General features: G+C 40.1%; 1 protein-coding gene across 1 annotated transcript in view; it reads left to right on the top strand.

Annotated features, from left to right (window-relative positions):
- LOC139698119 (DNA-binding protein D-ETS-4-like) overlaps positions 1-13,442 on the top strand; it is a 76,241-nt gene extending 62,799 nt beyond the window's left edge. The window contains exons 2-5 of the mRNA XM_071597043.1: positions 1,051-2,050; positions 10,217-10,380; positions 11,299-11,413; positions 12,086-13,442. Coding sequence (XP_071453144.1) covers positions 1,051-2,050; positions 10,217-10,380; positions 11,299-11,413; positions 12,086-12,438 — 1,632 coding nt within the window. The 3' untranslated portion in view covers positions 12,439-13,442. The remainder of the gene's footprint in view (positions 1-1,050; positions 2,051-10,216; positions 10,381-11,298; positions 11,414-12,085) is intronic.
- The last annotated feature ends 1,589 nt before the right edge of the window (positions 13,443-15,031 follow it).

Raw genomic sequence — 15,031 nt, 5'->3', positions numbered from 1 at the left:
AAAGCGATTCAATTAAAACACTCCAAACTCGATGGGATGGACGGGATTAACGTATTTTCGTCACTAATTAAAAAAGCAGTTAAATTGTGTAGACATTCTGCCGTATATAAACACAGATAGAACCAACAAACACCCAAACGAAAAGCTGTTTTTCCTGATTTAAAGAAAATTCATGAAATGGAACGTTTAAAACGAAGGACAAATATGTCAGCATATTTTATCAACAATTATTCATGGCAATTTTAATATTTTATCTATTTTGTTTGTGTAAAAACTATAATTATAAAAGTAAAGTCAACCTTTACCGATAAACATAACAGTTTCAGGTTAAACTTTGTGGAATTCCTTCATTATGAGGGTAAAAAGAAACTTTACACTTCCACACTAAAGTGGTATAATTCTTTACTGTGGAAGTATTAAGTTTCTTTTTACCCTCATAACCTATATCGAGTTTATCTTACAATTATTTAACTAAAGCATGTATACATCCTCTTTATAAATCCATACCACATTTCATAGGAAGCCTAACGTATCCTAATTGTATTGCCTATGATATCGTATGTGTTATTAGGTATGAAAACGATATAATAGTAAATGATACATTTTTTATTTCAAATCTTGGGTTTCAGATAGGGTAATCACTGTGCCTAATTATCCCCCTACTATGAATTACGATATGGTTTCTAATGCTTATTTCACAAATAGTTTGGATTAATCTTCATGAGTTTATACTTAGTCAAATCTTCGGTTTCAGCCATTGTGGCCGTATAGAAAGAATTCATCCAGGTCATAACATATTAATATTACGTCAGCATATAATGAATCAGCAGGGTTTTATTTTAACCTCGCCAACCGTAGTGAGCGTGGCCGGCGATTCTGAACGAAGTGAAACTATATTCGAATGTATGGTAGACTGTAAAAAATTTTTTTTTCATTCGGCATGAAAAGCAGCCGTGGTCCGATCACGTGCGTGCGAGCATTGTCCTTCTGACCATGCGAAAATTCGTCAGAAACCAACAATCTAACCCACCCCATTGTCTCTTATTACAGATGGCCCAGACAGTGCCGACCGGCTCCATGGACCTCCCGCACCCCGATCTCTCACACTTCGCGGCCGATTCCTTCGACCTGTCCCTCCTGCCCCCGGACGAGTGCGACCTGGTACCCTCGCCCTCTGCCTCCCTGCCAGCCCTCCTTGCATCCTGCGACTCCCCGCCGGCCTTCCACGCCGTCGCCACCCCCATCTCCGCACCCACCCTCAGGGAACTCCTCCTCGGCTTCGAGGACTGCGAGAAACACCCAGAGGGAGCCGCGGCACACCTACACCGCGGCGGAGCACCCCAGAGCAACGGGCCTAAGTCCCCACTGCCGGCACACCTCGAGGACTGCCCCCCACCACTGTACCTTCACAGCGAGCCGCCGTCCACTCCGGAACGTCCTTCGACGGCCTCCTCCTCCCCGGCCCCGCCGTCCCCCGCCCCGCTCTTCAACTACTCCCCCCTTACACCCGTCAGCACGCCTCCATCCTCCGCGGCCTCCCTCCAACCCCCCACTCCCAGCACCTGCTCGCCCCTAACACCGTGCTCGCCAGCGACATCGGTGGCCGACGCCACGAACCTCCGGAGGCTCCTGCAGACGGAGTCGACCAAAGTCTCCAAGCCGGAGGCAGCAGATCCTCCTCCGCAAGACCACCGCCTCCTCCGGGAGGTACTGAGAGACACGAGCTTCCAGCGGAAATTTAACCTTTGGCCGTTCGGTCTGGCGGAAGTTAAGGTGGAGGCGGTGGACGCCGCGGAGGAGGAGTCGGGTTCCGTCGGGGCTGGGGTGTGCGGAGGCGCGGCCGGAGGGGACGGCATCCCGAGCGCGGTCGTCGAGATGGGGAACGCCGCCCAGCAGCTTGACGTGAAGATGGAGGAGGAAGACGAAGAGCTCGAGGATGATGCGAGGGAGGAGGCTGATCTGGAGAGGATCGAACCCATGCTCTCCATGGCCATGGAGCAGATAAGGCGGGACGTACAGGAGACCTGCAAAGTCCTCGGGATGTCACCCGGTGAGTGCACGGAGATAGTGGTATAGAATATCGCGTGGAATGTGACGATACAAAACGGTTACTTCCTGGAGATTACAACGGTTGTCATCTGTGTTACGAAAGTACTTTACAAAATCAACACGTATTTTAAAATGGATATCGATCAAGTTCGTGGGGTGAATATGTAAGGTATTTGTGATGCGTAACTCAATCTCGTCAAGCGCTATTAATTAATCTTATAGTCCATTGGCAGTTATTGACCAAAGGATCTTATAACTGTTTAAATTCACACACGAAATCAACATTAGCTACCACCACTTAACCACTTTCGCTTAGTTTCGGCCAACAAAAGTAAATGACGACCCTAAGAAAGTAAAAAGTGTTGTGCCGGTAGGATGTTGATGTATAACCTTCATCTATTTATAGTCTTCTTCGCTGTTAATCAATAGGGCTTCATTTCATGCCTTTCGCTATATATCCTCAAATAGTGTAAATTAGAAGATCTAAAAAATAAATACTTATAACGAAATAATTTCATCGCAGTGTTTCAAAAATCAAGTCATAACTTAAACACACTTGATAGATGGCAAAATAAGTTCAAAACTTTCATTATACTGATTTTTAAATAAAGGGGTCTTTAAAAAAATGCAAAATAGTCGACATTTTTAGTCAATTAAAACTCAAAATATTGGCCAACTATAAGTATTCACTCAAATTACGGAAATCAGTCACTAAGGCGTAAGTTCACACACAAAAAAAGCTTGAATGCTGTTTTTTCACCGGCGAGCGATTAAAACTTCCTCAAACGAGTACTAAAATGATCTATGTATCCCTTAAAAGAGGAATATATGCATGTAACCAATCAATTATTTGCATTAGCTGACATTGGTGGCAAGTAGCTCATGAGAAGCATTTGAAATTAAAAGAAAAATCTAAAAACTTTTGATTCTCCCCCAGTGATACTGTAGGGGAAAAAAACTTCGTAGTAACAATGCTGAAGCAGGAAGGGAAAAGAACAGTGAAATTATTACCGTGCGAGCAGTGCCCTTCAAAATCATACAAAATGCCCGTTGAAACCTTCAGCGAGTGTCACAAACGAGAAATGTAAGAGAAAGGAATGTTGGCCCGATAAAAATAAAAGAGCCACGTCCAGCAAGGCCATGACTTTCGAAAAAGATCGCCCGCGAAAACAAGCCACGAAATATCCACGCAGAGCTGCTAATCGTTTTCGCTTCGAGATTGGTGATCTGAGACCATAGCTCGGATTAAAATTTCACAGATGAAATCATCCCGAGGGGAAATTCACCCCGCTTCGACTAATTCTGGTGTTGTGAGCCTAAAGTGTTATAGTTCACGTGATATCGTCCTCTTCACCGATGAGATAATTTTCGGTCAAGAGGAGGTCCAATTTCCCCAAAAAGTCAAGGCTATCTACCTTTGACGCCCCTTTAGGTACCTAGTTGTTAAACGTTTCGGCAGTAAAGGCGGAGACTCTTGATGTGCCTCTATGAACTCATTCAAATGAACAAATCCATACACGAATCTCAGACACCCATGCGGTCATCAATATTAAAATACAAAATGAATATACCTCTCTGTCCTTAAAACAAAAATAAGTTTGTTTTCTTGGCTTGCTAAACATTTCGGAATTAGCATATAATTATAGCACGCGATTAAGTGCTGTACACGTGTTTTGTGCTAAAATATTTATGATAAATAGTTTAATATTATAAATAGCTAAACAAGGAGCGTTTAGAAAGCTCCGAAACGTTTGCTTTTGAGAAAATATTTCAGGACGCTTAAAAACAGTCTTCGGAAGCTCGCCTGGGAACCAATCAGGAGACGGCAGTCATCACAAAGTGTAGGTATATTCGAAGGGATAAAAATAAATGGACAGCATTCCATCTTTATCACACATCCATCCGATATCTACCGGAAAAGCCCCGAAAACGTAGAAAGAATTTGAAAATGCTGAAAAGTGTTCGAAAACATGCTTGCGAATTCAGCACACATCTTGTGAACACCAGTCGTGAAGGAAACAAAATTCATGCGGCTTAGCGCTCTTCGCTTCGACAAAAGGGCGGTAAAAAAAATGAAAGGGCATCCATAACAACGAGAGAAATCCTGAATGCGTTTCTATGACAATGCCAGATCTCCCATGCAAATTCAGACCCTTGCAACTTAACCCGTTCCCTAACCAACCAGGCTGTCCTGGGCACAGGGAAAATTCACACACACACACGTACAGAGATATATGCACGTGGAAAAGGTCATTAAGCAACCATATCAAAAATTCGCTAGCACTGGTGTAACAAGCAAATGTATCTCTCTCTTCATGTGTATATATATATATATATATATATATATATATATATATATATATATATATATATATATATATATATATATATATTCACACATACATATGTATACATATTATATATATATATTAATAAATATATAATATAATATTAATAGTATATATAAGAACACACAAGTACATATTTATTTAAAGCCCTTTATGGAAGCGGCTATAGCCAAATTGACGCCCCAAAATGGCGACTGCCACGCACACATGGACGGAAAATTTGGCAGGAGGGAAGGGGGGCATCGCCCTGCTCAGCGCCCGCCGCCGGTTTCTCACGCGGACGGGCGTCGTCTTCAAGGAAAATCCACTCGATGATTCTTGCATTCATTATGACTGGGTGGGGGTGGATGAGCGATAATATTCGAGCCGGAGACACAGAGAGGTTTAACGGTGTCACAGGTCGACTTTTTATCGAAGACGGGAACGTTATAAAAAAAACTGCGACAGGGCAAGGCAGTGAAACAAACGCGAGGCCAAAATTTTGCTGAAACCAAATTTTCTGAAGTTTTCGACTTTGAAATATTTATCAATTTATGGGTGCATAACTTGGTTTCGTTTAGCGCTGTCCAAATTCTTTTTTATTCACCAAACCCTCCCAAAACTACTGCATTAATTCCTACATCTTTTCACTTATTCTTCAATATTCTCCGAAACACCACACTTTCCAATCTTTTATTACGTTTTGTCAAAACCATATATACATGAATATAAAAATATAAGCTGCTAGATTGGTGGATTGATGTTTTCTAATTAACTGCCTTATGTTTTCTGTAGCCATATTTAACTCCTTCTTGAAGAAAGATTCCTATATTGCTCCTTTTTCCTTCTTGCGTCCTCCCTCGCCAATGAGAAATAGCATTAGCATCCCAAAGCGTAAAATGTTTGAATAAATATGTAATTACTACTGTTTAGACTTTTTTGAACAATGAAGTTATGTGGATGTAATAGGAATATAGGGGTTAATGGAGGAATGTTAATATAATGGGAAGATGAGGGCAATTGAGGATAGGGTATTTAGAATTGCTAAGCCTTGCATTACCCGTAAGCAATTGCAGTATTCCTTGATTAATGCTCGCGGCACACTGCTGGTCAGTTTTGGCGCATTTTCGCCGGGATTCCACCAGCGAAATTAAAGCCTAGTTAAAAAAAAGACCCGTTTTCATCAAATGAATAAGTTCTAAATAAGTTAGTATTCCCTGTTAAATGGGATTAAGTCCCTTGATGTCCTTAAAATGAGACCTTATTTTATGACTTTCCTTGCCCTGGGAGGGAAAATCGGTAAAATTATGTTCCGGCTTAACAAATGTAATAATTATTATTTAACTAATCAAACCCTATGAAGGGTATTGAGCTAACCCGGTCTTGTGATAGTTGATATTTTGCTTAAGAAACAGTCTTTGGCAGAAAGCTTGACAAAAAAAGATTTGCATCTAAGAGTCGAACCCCTAGATGTTATTTAGTATCCGGCCTCTAATTGATCAAGTGACGAATTGTAAATTCATTTCCATACATTTCGGAAATGGCGGGAATATCTCCATTCGTTTCTCAGTCCCATGACGCCCTCTCAGGCTCTCTAAATGACGAAAGAATTACCTCCTCCATCCCCATCCCCAGGGGAATATTGGGAGGGAGGATGGAGAGGGATGGAGACAAGATTTGGAAAAGGAGGAGGGGGTGTGTGAGTTTGAGGGAGGAAGGGAGGGGGGAAACACTTGAGACGGCGCGCAGAGGATTTTAATTGTATGCGAACGAGCGGGCATCTTATTTGTTTCGTCGTTTAGCATTCAGGCGAGTGGGCGTTGGAAGGATTCGCCCTACCCGCAAGGAAAAAAAATAATGAAAAAAACATCGCGTGTGCATTTCCATTCTATTCTCCGGGTCTCCAAAACTCGCCCCCTCTCCCTCTCACTCCCCTCCCAAAAAATATCTCCAAACTCCCACCCCACCAAACCTTCCCCCACCAGGAGGCACCACAAACCACCCCCACCTCTCACATCACTCATCCCCCCTCCAATGATGCAAACCGGTTTTTTTATTAAATAGAATGCGATTGCCTTTTAGCAGAAGCAACAGTAAACAAGCGAGAGACTCGGGCGCTCCCCGGGAGAGAGAGGAGGAGGGGAGAGGGGAAGGGAAAGAGAGTGGGTCCGATGTTGGATTGTAGTCGCGGGGAGTGGTGCGGCCTGTGGGGGCGGGCGCTAGGGATGGGTGATCCCTCGTTCGGGGTGGGGCCGAGGGCGTAAGATGGGTGGGTGGGTGGCGGTGGAAGAATCGGGCGTGGCACCCCACACCCCATGGGCAAAACCGAGAGCACTGCCGCCCGATGAAGGGGGAGATAGTCCCGCGAGAGCATAAAGGGGGCATGCCGGGGGAGGAGAGGGGGGACCACACCCTACCTCCAAGGACGCCCTTTTTTTCTCTCTCCCTCTCTCCCTTCCCCCCCCTTCACCCACCCACCCACCGGGGGATGGTAAGAGAGAGGGTGGGAGGAACCTCCTCGGGGTAGATAGACGGAGGTGGCTGGAGGGAGGGCGGTCAAGAAAGGACCGCTTCCCCCTCCGCCCCCTAACCTTACTCATTATTACTTTTGGCAAGAAGGTGGAGGGGGTGGAATTGACGAGCTGGGTGTGGGAGAGTGGGCGGAGGAATTGTGTCGCTCGGAATTTTTTCGGCGGGCTCAAAAAAGTAAAAAAAAAAACAAAAAAGGTTTTCCATCTCGCCAGTTAAAGGGAGCGGAGAGAAAGACAGCACACTCGTCTCTTATGAGTGGCGCCATAAAAAATCACGGAGAGAGGACAAGCCCATGGGTGTACATGACCGGGGAAAAGGCATCTGTAACATTCCACCCCCCCCCACTTGATTGCTCTGTTTTATTCTTATCCAAGTAGTCCAGTTCTTGCGTTTCAAGGCAGGGCGATTGATCACCACGACGAAACTTTACGAGTAAAAAGATAGAAAGTAAAAAATTCACGCTGAGTATATTTAAGTATTTCTTATTGATGTATCCCAGTTCTGCGGCAGATTTAGCATAGATTTTAGAGTTACTTCATAGGACTCTATATCAAGGGAAAGGTTCAAAGTCTTCCCTAAACGAATTTTTCCTGATAACTCAAGTAATTGCTATTTTTATTAGTTATGAACATTTACTCAATATATTATTTCCTACTACCTAGTATATTATAAGTACCTATTTTTCTAAAGGACCTCCCTTCTTTCTGCAGAGGAAGGAAGGCAGTAAATTTTTCAGACTGCTTTAAGGTAGGCAGGAGTTATGAAGAAGTGAAGAAATAAATAGTATCGTGCAAAGAATGAGGAAGTTCTCGCAATAGTTAGAAGTAAATAATCGCCAGAAACCTACCTTTCAAAAGGTAAAATACCTTGAATGGGAATGACAGGTTACCTCCTGGTAACACGTGCGAAAATGGTCAAATACTGATAGGGATGGAACACAATCTTTACGAAGCTGTGCTTCAAACTCGGGAAATTCGCAGATTTTCCAAATGAGTGAAGTTCTCCACTAAACAGTAGGAGGAACTGTGAAAAGTACTTGAAGTTTCTGTGACTAAACTATGCGATCAATATCAATCCATTTATAACAAATACTTAGACACCTAATTTGTTAGGATGGGATGTATGTATGGCGCAATTCTTTTCGATTCTCATTCATCCGGCGACTATTGCTTTTGTGTGTATTATTTGGAGAAATGTTTGGGAAAGGTTTTCGTGATAAACTTCCGAAGATTCCGCGTAACTACGTGCCAATTCCCCACTTCCGCAGAAATGCCTTTCCAATCTGGTAGCTAAGAACATACTCCAAGAATCGCCGATAATGCATTAGTAATATCATGTCCGCTTAATGACTTGAAGTGTCGCCTTGCGTTAGAATCCTCTCTGTATCACGGCAGGGGGACAAGAATCACTCGGGAAGTCACAAAGCAGGTTGATGCTCATGGTTCGGCTGGAAGTAGTAATGCTTCGCCGCGTGGCCTTTGACACAAGTCACTAGTTAGCGGACGCCTTCCCCAGCTCCCTCCCTCGTGTGTCCCTCGTGGATATCGCGTAATCTTTGCCCGACCGTGAACGATGAACTTGACGTTATCTTGACCAGGGCGTTCGGCATTTCTGTTCGATTAACATAATGCGTGATTAACGAGGCAGATTTGACCTACATACCAAAGCTACGGTTTCACGATGGATCCAACCGTTTGTTTTTCGGAAATTTTTCGTATTCCCAGTTGTCTGTAAAAGAAAGCACGGCGGACGAGACCGTCTGCATACTTTTTTCGAGGGTCTATAGGCACCTGGAGGTAAATGATACAGACACAAGGGAAGAAACCAAGACAGGAAGAATTCGAGAATAAACATCCTGATAGAAATATTTTTCAGCCACCGCTTAAGGTCACCACCTTTGGCCACAGACATCCATGCAGTTCATGTCCTAATTGCACAATTGGACAAATTCTTGTAGTTAGCGTTTATACCATATAAGCCTGGATCCAGACTGCGGAGCATAAAATTCTAAATCTCCTTTTCATTGAAGCTGAAAACACAGGATGATTTAGAGTCTTCAGAAGGGGGATGGAACAAAAATTCAGGGAGGAAGTAATTGCAGAAAGTGAGGACATTGGAATTTTATGCAGTAAACAATGAGTGCACTAATTAATCAAGTTAATTTTGTACCCGAATATTAAAAATTAATTGTAGCCAATGTTCCAGGCTCCAGTCATGGTTCCAGATGTTAACTAATCTGTTCTAATAAAATAGTTGGTAAACGGATTTGGTATCATGAAAAACTGGTGAAGTGACTAAAAATTATTTAAAAGACACATTCCCAAATTTCATGAAAGATTTTCCGTCCAAAGGTTCACTTTCATAATCGCATTACTGATGTGAAGAGGTGGTCATCACTTGAGATGCATGTATATTACAGGACAAAGCAATTTTTGTCGCAGCGTAAGCATTTCCCCAACTTCATGATTCATTCCTGAATAACATATGGAATTATGAAGATTCTTTCATAAACCATGAAAGGAAGAGAACATGTTTGAAGTCAGTTGTATATATTTGAAAATTATACATTGAAAATAGAAGAATCTATCCTTCATCTATGTAAATGCATGCAGAAGAGAAACTTTTCTGAACACTTTCCATAAAAAATAGATTTGCACCCATCCATGTGCACATTCAAAGGGTGTGCATTTTATGCCTAACTATTAAGCTAACATATCTATAAATGCATAAAATATATAATTATATCATGGCAAAACATTAATGAGGTTATTCTCTCAATCAGTTAATGGATTTCAGCTATTTCACCCACTAAATTAATATCATAATGAACCCCACAGAGATAAACTACAATTAAAAGTGATAAAAAATGTATGGTTCTTATGGGCAAATATATTCAATTACTGTGGTTCTGGTCACAAGACACAAAGAGCTTCATGAGTATTTCCAAAGTTAATGGGAATTATGTATTACTTATACAGGTCACTTTCCAAAATTTGTAGTCAGGGAGGAAGGAATAATATTTCAGTAGAGGTTTATAAGCTAGAAACCTTAGGAACCTATATTTTTGTTTTCCATTTTATTTATCCTTTTCTATTTTCTATGCATTTTTTCGAAGAACTAAATAACTGCAAATCCATCATATTAGAACTAGTATGTTTGATTCATAGCATTACCGACTCAACATGTCAAGACAAGGTGTGAAAATTTCAAGTTCACACCGGGTAATATTATCATAGCTTTCAATAATTATTTTTTCAAAAGCAAATACCTTGTGGAGACTTGAATTTGAGGTTTTCTTTCCACTTCAGAACCATCCAACTGGAGCTCAGCTGAAGTTGGATCTTGGCTTCGGTGGACTCTTCTCCACTTCTCTCTTCCCCCAGATGCAATTCCTGAAGGAGCGTTCAGTGACTTGGACGGGGCTGCCCTCTCAGCACTCTCTGAGGAGGAGTTTGTAGCTAGGGCATCACAGGTAATCATTCCTGCAGTGAATACCTGAAATAAAACACTCAGTTAATCCCTGGAGAATAAAGCTGTTCAAATCACTACTCTGTCACATTTTAAATAAAAAATTTTGCACTTTCATAAAAAAAATGATTGCCCATGCAGATGAAATAAATTCACGGCATTCAAAAGGTGTCCGTCAAAGAAATACTCCCAAGTTTCAGGGAGACCTGAAATTTTTATTCAGTTAAATATGTAAAGATCAGCATATTAGTTTCTATTTAAAATACCATGTAATAAAAACAAGCCTGAACAAACTAAAATCATTCTTAAAATAAATATGCATATGTTCTTTACTCAGCAACAGATAATACTCATTGATATTTGAAAGTCTATCATTGTTAACGCTGATATAACAGAGTAAACCATTCTGATAAATTCAATCAATAAATGTATTTTTCTTTCAAATTTACTCATTTCCCTGGGCAATAATTAAATCAAAATAAACCAGATTGTGCCTTAGATTTAAATTTCTACAGCTAACCTCTATTAAAAGACGAAAAAGAAACAAAATGTATAGTTAAAAAATAGCTATGATGTAATCAATTGCCAATAAATGGCAGTTCAAACATTTATAGATTTACAGAAGCACACCATTTTTAAAATATCAAATAGATTAATATTTGTTAATAATAGCTTATATTGTTGCCAAGTAAATGGCTGTATATAATTTTCATTTTCTTAAATTTACAATATATACATCATAATTTCTTTTAAAGTGCAATTTTATTTCTCTATTAATGGGTATCATATTGTAAATACTTCCTTATACGTACATGGAAATATACATATGAGGAAGTGCTCCATGCTTTTTTACAGAATATTTATTCTTTATTTTCTTTCACTTCACTGTGATTGCTTATATAACTATGTCTTTTTTTTGTAGTGTGGCTCCACCCTTCATGCTCAGCTGGAGATATGGAAAGCAGCTGCTGTTGTTACTCCAAAGGAGGAAAACTCACTGGACTGGAGTTGTGGTTCAACCGGGGATGTTTCAGAAGGTAAATTATTCATTCATTTTAACAGGGCTGGTTCAATCAAGTTTTAACAAAGTCGTAACAGCACAAAGTTTTGACATGGATCTCCAAGAATTTCCTGAAATGTTTTGCATATTTCATAGGAATGCAATTGCTAGTAGTAATATAACTAGAACCCCCACAATGTATTTGTATTACAAAAGATGAAGAACAATATTTATTTATTGTTAGCATATGAATTTTGTTAAAATATATTTAACCAAGAAAAATTTGCTACAATGGAGTATTTTCTTAGATAAACCATTCTTACTACACTAATTTATTTAGTACAAAATCAAAAGAAATGAGAATAACCTATAGTTAATTAGTATTCTTGATTGATAAATGAAACTTTTACAGCATACTCGAGCAGTATATAAAGATATAGCACTAGCCAATGGAATATTGTTCCAAAGACAAGATTGGAACATCATAACATTGGTGTCACACTGATTTTGGGAGAGATATATGTTCTGAAATCTGGATTATCCCAAAGATGATAAGTGACACCTGTTATTTCAGACCTAAAAATAACAAATATTTGCTCTTTTAAATTTGTGATCATATTAGTGAAATGACATCAATGAAAACATGCAGTCTCTAAAGATTACCTATATATTTGCCTATCATAACCTGTCATTTTTTCCACTATTGCAGAGGAGGAAGAGGCTGGTATGTCACAGGCAAGCCCCCAGACAGAAGGCAGTCCATCAACTGGCACGAACCGCAGCGGGTCACACATTCACCTATGGCAATTCCTCAAGGAATTGCTTGCCCAAGGCAATTCATATGGTGCTTGCATCCGTTGGCTGGATCGCAGTAGAGGGGTGTTCAAGATTGAGGACTCTGTGCGAGTGGCAAGGCTATGGGGTCGACGCAAAAACCGCCCAGCTATGAACTACGATAAGCTGTCGCGGTCCATTCGGCAGTACTACAAGAAGGGCATAATGCGCAAGACTGAGAGGTCACAGCGACTTGTCTACCAGTTCTGTCACCCCTACTGCCTTTAGAACACTCTTTAAGCACTCAGTCCTTGTTACAAAGTCCCATATCCCCTTTATTTAATTATACTTCTGCACAAATTGGAGCAACGCCTATCCTTCACTGCAAGGACAGATTATGTTGCAACAGTTGATGTGTGGGAGGCCAGTGTATGCCAATTTGGCACTCCGAGTAATAACTGTATCATACATATATATATATATTTTTTAATTTTATTGTTCCATTTATATTTCCTACATCCCTTCTCCCTCATGCTCCTATTAACATATCAATGAATACTAATATATATATTTTTATAAGATGTAATATTTAAATTCCCACTTTTGGAAGGTAATTTCCATTAGTGAGGAGAAGGACAGAGTGCTATTGATTTTTAAATCCTTATTGTTGGGATCCGTCGCTGTCGACGTACATCTCTTATTATGTGAATTGCTGGCGAGTACGTCTGATGACAGCCATGCAACCATGTGTGCCGATTTTGTGCACCATTGGATGCTAAGGCAGTCGCAGCCGAAAGCCGGTGACTTTTAGTCCCATATATCTATGATATATCTCCCAGTACGTTCTATGAACAAATTTTTATAACTTGTAATCGATGTTTTGCTCTGCATCTTCTGCGGATCTCTCAAGTGAGAGACTGTCAGAGGTGAAAGCAGATTAGTTTTAAGTTAGGCATATATCCATGTGGAGGCAGAGTCACTGCCCAGATTAATTTTAATATCTTAATGTGCTCTCAAAATGAATGAAAATTAGCGTAATACTTATCTGAGTACCTATCTTTATGTATTTAAAACTTCTTGATCTGTAACGTTTATTATTGTTACTAGTGTATTAAGAGAACATACCATGGAAAATATTAAAATTTTGTTATGGTGGTGTTTTAAGATTTTAAAAGCAATTATTATTATGAGATAACGCATGTTACTTCACAACTAATAAAAAAATTATTGAATATGTTAATATTTTTGGTGATGAACTGTTCTATGTGAGCTATTTCAGCATGAATAAAATGGCAGAGTACAAATCAAACTTTTGAGTTTCATTCCTATCTTTAATTACTTAACTTTAAAAATAACCTGCAATATTGAAAATATAGGTAGGTTTTTTTTTCATGGGTAGGATTAGCTGTTGGATCCCCTACCATACTAAACACTGTCCCAGAGTCAATGCAACAATTTCAGAGAGTAAAAATCAATCCCCTTGACCGGTATTCGAACCCGGATCCCTCAATGCGTGCTTTGAACATCAAAATGTCAGACATCGAAAGTTTAAGATGCCTTGAGAGCGTAACTGGCTAAAGCACTCAGCCGGACATCAAGGGATCTGGGTTCGACTCCTGTTCAATGGGAGTAATTTTTACCATCTGAAATTGTTGCATTGAAATGCATATTAGTGGATGACTCCGTTAAAAGTTAATGTTGTGGCATCTCCCGCAGTTTCTTGGAACTCTCCCAGAGGCAATTATTTCCTACCAACCCAGCAAAACCAATGCAGAGTTAAGAATCATCAGCTTCCTTCACTCAATAAAACAAACTTTAATACCTACCTCAATAGCATCAATGAAATCTCCACTTTTTGGAGAAAATATCAGTAGAGGAGTGTAGCAGGGGAGATATTTTTAACCCAAATTATTACCATTTTCAAAAAAATCCCTCAGAAATACAGGGAAGGACTACATCCAGGACTGACATTAAATTTGGACCAATGACTGAAAGTATCCTCAGGCACTAATGTGAAATGCTGAGAGAATGTTTGCATTCATTTATTTGCCTTGGAAAAATAACCCTTCACAAGCCTACAGCTGAGTTAGAAACAATTTCAATTTTCACTCAATGAGAGAGGGAAGACTGAAGTGCCTTGGCCACAAAAATACAAAAGATTAGTATGTGACAGTTACTTCTTTATAGTAAGCACATACAGAATGTCCAAATAATGACCAAAACACTGCAAAGAGCATTCGTTACACACCTAAATTTCAGAGGAGAGTTAGAAATGTTTATATTTTGCTCTCAATCACCTTAGGTGGACTATCAAATAGGTTGTTCAATTTAAAACACTGACCCAATCATAATTTGTAATTTATTTGGCTTCCTGCCATGATTTAGTTGAGGCCTTGTGCACACCATGTTAGCATTTGTTTTTAAAAAATACCAATTTTTCTTGTTATCAATGCTTCTAATTGACTTTTAGATGTATCTGAGTACATATATGCATATATGTATGAATTTGCATACACACATACATGCATATACTGTATAAAAAACCATAAACACAGTAATCAACCCGAAGGTCGGTTTAGTAGGTGATGGTAGAGATCACCCAGTACTAAGCCCTATACGGCATGTGAAAATTCACACATCAGGGTAGGGGGGCCAGATCCTTTCCCTGTGCCGGTTATGGTTTCCCAGGAAGACCTGGTACCCGAAAAAATCACTTCAGCTTGGGTGGAGCTGCAGGTGCCCAGAGTGCCTTGCCCGGGAATCGAACCCGGGACCCTCCGGTCAGCAGTCCAACGCTCTACCCACTGGACTACCGCAACCCATATATATTGTATATATGTACCTGTATATATATATATATATATATATATATATATATATA

The sequence above is a fragment of the Hetaerina americana genome, unplaced genomic scaffold, assembly GCF_022747635.1.
Source record: "Hetaerina americana unplaced genomic scaffold, ioHetAmer1.1.p SCAF_8, whole genome shotgun sequence".
Lineage (NCBI taxonomy): Eukaryota > Metazoa > Arthropoda > Insecta > Odonata > Calopterygidae > Hetaerina > Hetaerina americana.
This window is presented reverse-complemented; position numbering and strand designations above follow the sequence as displayed.